Raw genomic sequence first — 6,984 nt, forward strand, 5'->3', positions numbered from 1 at the left:
AGCTGTAGGGACCCCTTGGACCTCCCCACCCCACCCCTCATTTGGAGTGTCTGCTTCTCTGCTTGAGTAGCACCCAGCTGTCAACTGGCTCTGTGGTTCTGATCACCTTCCATGCTCCTGTAGCAAAAGAGTAACTTTAACTTTACATCTGCCCCAGCTGCAACAAAACATGTCTCTCCTGCATCGGTCTCTACAGCCACAGCAGGTGTTGCAACCTTCCAACAGCTTGACCTCACCCCGAAAAGGCTCACTTCTCCATTGTCTCCCAAGGCAGATGGATGCCAACATGTAGCTTAAGGGATAGACAGGATTTTCTTGCTGAAACTAGTTTACAGCTCAGGATCCAGCAGGTCTGCTGGGTTGAGGGGCTCTGCTCAGCTCGTGTTCCTGGGAAAGCCAGAACTGGTCCCGACAAAGCCCACATTTGCATTCCTGCAATATGGCCCACATGGGGCTGCCTTCTGAAGGGTGTCCAGAAACTTTGGCTGGTCCAGGATGCAGTAGGAAGGGTTAGGGCAGGGGCTCCTCCTTGAGAATATCCAACTCCTGTTTTACAGTGTGAATGTAAGAAGAACCTGGCTGCTGGATCAGGCCATAGGGGGTCTCACTTAGACCAGAGCACATGTCTCAACCGGGGGCTTATGGAAAGCCTGTGAGCAGGCTATGGCAGCAATAACCCCCTCCTCTGCTGTTGCCTCCCCTGTTTCTGGCTATTCAGGGGCAGGGGGAGTGATTCAAATAGTTGGAACCAGCTCTGAGAGCTGGGAGAGGAGTGGGAGGGGTGCACTACACAGAAACACATATCCTAAACACCAAAATAAAACAGAAGTTTACACACACACACACACACACACACACACACACACACGTGCCACAAACTTTTGTTACTCTGCTCAGCATCAGAAGGTATAAATCATTTGAAGGCTCCTTCTCCGGGATGGGAGACTTGTCTGCTATCAGACCCCCCTCCCCCCGAGCTTTGAGAGATGGAGGACTGAACGCCTCCTCTGCCCTGCCCAGTCAGGACTGGCTGGAATTTTGCTGATGACTAGAAACATCCTAATATGTATAGACTGGGAGCACCTGGGTGAAAAAGTGAGCTTCCCCTCCCACCCATGGCCAGATTTGAGGAGGGGTCTGCAGTCCTGGGCCCATGAAGGAGGGAATACCATTCCAGGTTTGGGTTGTTATGTTGCCTTGGCAGCTGGATTTTACCTAGGTCCTAGCCCTGCCTCCTGTGCCCGGTTCCACCATTCCCTGGCCAGATTCCCAGCTTTCCTTGGAGAGGAAAGGCAGCTGTTGTCGGACTACAACTCCCATCAACTTCTAGCCATCATGGTCAATGGTCAAGGTGGATGATGGGAGTTGTAGTCCAATGACTTCTGTAGGATACCATGTTGGCTGCCCCTGTTCAATATGAGATATGAGGTGAAATGTTGAGAGCCACCCTCAGCCCAGCCCAGCCCAGCCCTCCACTTCAGCCTTTGGCCAGGATGAAAGGGTTGGGAATGTACATTTTCAGTTGCGAGGCTATAAATGAGAGGCACTCAGCACATGATCTGCATCACTCGCTTTAATCATATTGCTTCACTTTTTGCACGGCTGTTTCTTTCCAGCATTCAAAGCAGCTTCAGCCCTGGACTCTCTTTTCTTCCTGTGGAGAAGGAAGGGGAGGGACGTTGTCTCTATGGTGGGGGGAGTTTGCGAATGAGATCCTTGACCCACTGATCATCGGGGTTAGTGCAGATCCTTTTATTCCCCTTTGTGATGAATCTGTAAAAGGTGAAATGTCTGTTTAGTTCCAAGTTGGTCAAGGCAAAAGATTGTTCTCTGACTTGGGATTGACTGGGGTGGTGCTGAGGTCTGGTCCCGACATTCACCCTCTAGGACCCGGGGTCAAGGGTTCAAATACCCGCATAACATGAAGCTCTATGAGTTATCTTGGGCCCAGTGTAGTCTCTCAGCCTAGCCTACCCCACAGGATTGTTGTGAAGATGATATGGGGACAGGAGAGCCACATATACACCACCTTGAGCTCCATAGAGAGTTATAATATAAATATGGTTAACATAATCCAATCAGAGTTGAGGGGCTTAAGGCAACTTGTCCAACCTAGGGCAGAGAAGAGATTCCATCCAGGGACCTTCTGACAACTAGAAGACTTAGGAATGACTCTGCTCTCACACACATCATACGCTTAAAGCACTCTTAATACCACTTTCACAGTTTTGGCTCTGCCCCAAGGAATCCCGGGAGCTGTGATTTTTTAAGTGTCCTGGGAACTGTAGTTCTGCAAGGGGTAAACTAATCTTCTCAAGAGTCTTTCTTTAAGTGGCACCAATGTCTTTTCAATGTGACCCGGGTGCACCTTAACTCAAGAGAATTGCTGGTGGGCTGGATTTGTACAGATCATTGGCCAAGTACATGAAGTTGGCTGCAACTCAGTGACGAGCCAAACAATTGAAAACAAAGAAAACCCTTTGTTACTTTGGAACATGCAGAACGTGCAGAGGTTTCTGGTTGTTTTTTTTAAAAAAATAAATAAACTTGTTGCTACTTACATGATAGCCGGCAGGGGGCAGGTACTGCCTGCATACTCATAGCTAACCAAGAGCTTGAGTGGAATGGGTTTCCTGTTATATTTCACGCAGCAGTGACTTGAGCCTGTGAAGGAGAGGTGAGGATTGGAACAGTTTAGTGGCTTCTGTACCATGGAACGTGAAAGGGGGATAGTTTTCACAGAGGCTCTGGGAGGCCCCGGCCTCTCCTTGAGAGGGGAAGGGTTCATTCTCCTTCCGATCAAGGGAGGTTCACTGGGGAGGGCTGGAATAGACCTCCTTCACTCCCCATCCACCTGAACTGATGCTTCATGGAAAGGAGCCTGAATCTCCCTGCAATGGATGATGCCTCCCACACAACAGGCTCAGGCTGGGGCAGCAGGGGCAGCCTTAAAAACTGTGGCCTGAAATGTGGTGATAGGACTGTCACATGGAAGATGGAGCAAGCTTTCTACTCCTGCTGTGCCAGAGTGGAGGACCCAAACCAATGAATTCAAAAAACAAGAAAGGAGATTCCTACTCAATGTTAAGAAGAACTTTCTGAGGGTAGGAGTCATTCAACAGTGGAACAGGTTCCCTTGGAAGTGGTGGAATCCCCTTCAATTGAGCTTTCTAAGCAGACGTTGGATGGCCTAGAGGACCTTTGGATGCATTCCAACTTTACAGTTTTATGATTCTATGAAACGGCTGTCTGAACAGCATCCTTAGGACAGAGTAGAGAAGGAACTGCCCATGTGAATCTGGCACCAGCTTCCTCTTTGAGTATAGTTGGGGAGGGAGGACAAGGAAGACTTACCATCACGAGCCTCATCCTGGGTCTCCTTGGTCTCTTCCCCTGATGGAGAGAAATGAATGGCGGCTCAATATAAGTTGCTCTCCCTTTCAACCGTCCACCATCCCATTGCCAAGGATACGGGATTCTTTGCCCTGTGAAACTTTCATTGCTAGCCTGTGACTTGGGTGAGACATTTCTTTTTTCCTTTTTTAATTTTAATTTTTTATTTTCAGAAGGTTGCAAATTCAATACAGTGGTACCTCAGGTTAAGTACTTAATTCGTTCCAGAGGTCCATTCTTAACCTGAAACTGTTCTTAAACCTGAAGCACCACTTTAGCTAATGGGGCCTCCCGCTGCCGCCACGCCACTGGAGCCCGATTTCTGTTTTTATCCTGAAGCAAAATTCTTAACCTGAAGCACTATTTCTGGGTTAGCGGAGTGTGTAACCTGAAGCGTATGTAACCTGAAGTGTATGTAACCCGAAGCACCACAGTACACCTTGCGCATCTCCTTGTGAGGAGATCCAGAGACCAGTCTGAGTGGGCAGACTCACTCTGGGGCCTGTGCCACTTCAGCTCTGAGAACCCGTCACCCTGGCACCACAGAGCCAAAGAGAAGCCCCCTCTGGCTCCATTAGGGAGCACACACTTTGCAAAAATGTGTATATTTGGAGCTTTCTCTAAAAAGCTGGTGAATTTTCACGAGAGCTTTTAAATAAGGGAATGGGCAAACTATGTAGAAATGCAGAAAACAGACCCGACAATTGGAAAAATAGGGAACAAAGAAAGAGGGAATGTGACGGAATCATCACCCATTGCTAGGCCCTATCCTAGTTAAATTTATTTAAAAGCCGTTATAAAGCACTTAAATATTTTTTAACTCTCTATGTATTGTACAAATCTCTCTGTCTGTCTGTCTGTCTGTCTGTCTGTCTGTCTGTCTCCCTCTAATAAAAGTAGCCTGCAGGATCAGGCCAATTGTTCACCTAGTCCAGCATCCTGGTCGCACAGTGAAGGAACAGTTCCTATGGTAAACCAGCAAGCAGGATTTCAGCAAAAGAGCACTCTCCCCTCCTGTGGTTTCCAGCAGCTTTCTCCTTCCCCTCCCCACCAGCCCCTCTCTATAATTATTACAGCCTAATGACGAAAGCCATCCTGCCCATCTTTCAGCTGTAAAAGAGGGTCTAAATCTCAGGCACACAGGATGCTGCCCTATCCTGAGTCAGAGCCCTGGTCCATCTCTCTTACTAGCACCATTCGCTGGAGAGCTTTTGCTCCCCAGGGCTTCAGGTAGTGAGTCCTTTACCAGCCTTACCTGGAAATGCTGTTGTCACACCTGAAACCTATGGTAAGCAAAGCAGGTGCTCTTCCGCTGACCTACAGCCTGTGCCCCAGGAGAGGAGAGGAAAGGAGGATGGATAGACACCCTTGACTCACCTGAAGAGGCATCAGCCAGGGCAAAGGTGGCCACAAGGAGGAGGAAGACGAGAGCAGCCAAAGAGGGTTTCATGGCAGGTGAAGATGGAAAGACACTTCCCAGACCTCTTCTTCGTTTATTCAGTCCTGGGTACCTGAGGCTCCCCCAGATTTCTTTTTATAGAGGATTCTGGCTACCCAAAATCTAGAATGCAGAGCTGATCTCATGAGACAAGGGCTTTGTCAGAAGCATTGCAGCTTCCTCCCCAGCTGATGCCGAAGGAGATAGCGAGGGATTGATACCCAAGATTGAGAGGCAGGAGTTTATCATCTGTGGCATCCTTTTGTTGATAAGGAGGCCCATAAGAGCCGTTTTGTGGACCAAACCTGCTGCTGCAGCAGATCCACTTTCTGACCAAACTTGCCAATTTCTGTGTAAACAGTTCAGATGCTTCAGAAGTAGATAGCGGGTTTACGTGTCCCATCAGCAGATGTAGAATGCATCCACCAGCTAAGGACCGTTTTGGAGAGAGATGACTTGACCATGCTCTGATAACTTTCAGGCTGGGTTTTTGTGATGCGCTCTATGTGCAGCAGCCAGTTTACTGGCTGGGGTTCTATTTCGATCTCATACAAAGCCCTGCTCTAAAATAGCTTCACTGGTGCCAGTTTCTGGGTCCAATTCAAGGGGCTCATGCTAGTGTTCAAAGCCCTAAAGGGCTTAGTCCTCAAATATTTGGAAAGCTGCCTCCTTCCCTACAGACTGACTTGAGTGCTGCAATTGGCAAAGGGGTAGTTCCTCCACTCTCAGAGGTTTGGAGTGGTGGCAGGCCCTTCACTACGACAGCCCCTAAGTTGTGGAACTCCCTCCCCACAGAGGTGCATCTGGCATCTTCATTGTACAGCTTTCAGAGGATGTTGAAGACCCACTTCTTTACCCTTGCCATTAACACTGCATAGTTTTAGGACCCATAGTTTTAATGCATAGTTTTAGGACCCATCTTATTTTTATAGTTGTAAGTTGCTTTAAAAAAAAAAATTAAGGTTGTGTTGTAATGATATAAAGGTAAAGGGACCTCTGACCATTAGTTGCGGCGCTCATCTCGCTTTATTGGGCGATGGAGCCGGCATACAGCTTCTGGGTCATGTTGCCAGCATGACTAAGCCGCTTCTGACGAACCAGAGCAGCGCACGGAAATGCCTTTTACCTTCCCGCTAGAGTGGTACCTATTTATCTACTTGCACTTTGAGGTGCTTTCGAACTGCTAGGTTGGCAGGAGCAGGGACCGAGCAATGGGAGCCCACCCCATTGTGGGGATTCAAACCACCGACCTTCTGATCAGCAAGTCCTAGGACCTGTGGTTTAACCCACAGTGCCACCCGCGTCCCTTTTAATGATGTAACCTGCCCTTAATGATGTAGCATGCCCTTAACCTTATGGTTAAGTGTGGGTTGATAATGATATTAGTAATAATAGTAACATTGTAGGTTTTAGGGGTCAACCTGGATGATGCTCCAAGTCACTTCCAATTCTTGGGGTCTGGCACTCACAGTGCATTGGAGATTAACAGAGGAAGTTGCTGAACAAGTCAGACAGGTTTCTTTGTGAGACAGTGACCTTAGCTGGCCATTTCAGGGTCCTCATCAGGATGAGCTAGGATACAAGAACTACAACTAAGTGAGGGTGCCACCCACTCTTAACTTGGACAGCTGCTCCAGGTCACTGAGAGGTAAAAGAGAATTACAGTGGTACCTCGGGTTAAGTACTTAATTCATTCCGGAGGTCTGTTCGTAACCTGAAACTGTCCTTAACCTGAAGCACCACTTTAGCTAATGGGGCCTCCTGCTGCCACCGTGCCGCCGGAGCACGATTTTTGTTCTCATCTTGAAGCAAAGTTCTTAACCAGAGGTACTATTTCTGGGTTAGCTGCGTTTGTAACCTGAAACGTCTGTAACCCGAAGCGTCTGTAACCCGAGGTACCGCTGTAATGGCACAGGTCATCATTTAGGGTGACCCAAGCAGTTTCTGTGCCAAAACCAGGCCTAAACCTAAACTGAGATGTATCTAGTTGCTGGAAACCACATTGGAAGAGAGCATGGCTGTCAACGTTTCCCCTTTTTTTAAGGGAAATTCCCTTATTCCGAACAGGATTCCTTGCAAGAAAAGGGGAAAGTTGACAGCTACGGAGGAGAGGGCTTTCCCCCTTGATTCCTGCTGGCAAGTTCCCACAGGCC

At 48.3% G+C, this 6,984-nt stretch overlaps 1 protein-coding gene across 1 annotated transcript; it reads right to left on the reverse strand.

The window, feature by feature from the left end:
* Positions 1-1,555: 1,555 nt before the first annotated feature.
* On the reverse strand, positions 1,556-4,995 carry LOC308574442 (C-C motif chemokine 5-like). The gene is made up of 4 exons (XM_081172265.1): positions 4,771-4,995; positions 3,355-3,393; positions 2,562-2,664; positions 1,556-1,773 (listed from the first exon to the last, which is right to left on the reverse strand). The coding sequence occupies exons 1-4, from the start codon at positions 4,841-4,843 to the stop codon at positions 1,686-1,688; spliced, it is 303 nt and encodes a 100-aa protein (XP_081028391.1). The 5' UTR covers positions 4,844-4,995; the 3' UTR covers positions 1,556-1,685.
* Between the last annotated feature and the right edge of the window lie 1,989 nt (positions 4,996-6,984).

The sequence above is a fragment of the Podarcis bocagei genome (assembly GCF_964188305.1).
Source record: "Podarcis bocagei genome assembly, chromosome: 15".
NCBI classification, from domain to species: domain Eukaryota; kingdom Metazoa; phylum Chordata; class Lepidosauria; order Squamata; family Lacertidae; genus Podarcis; species Podarcis bocagei.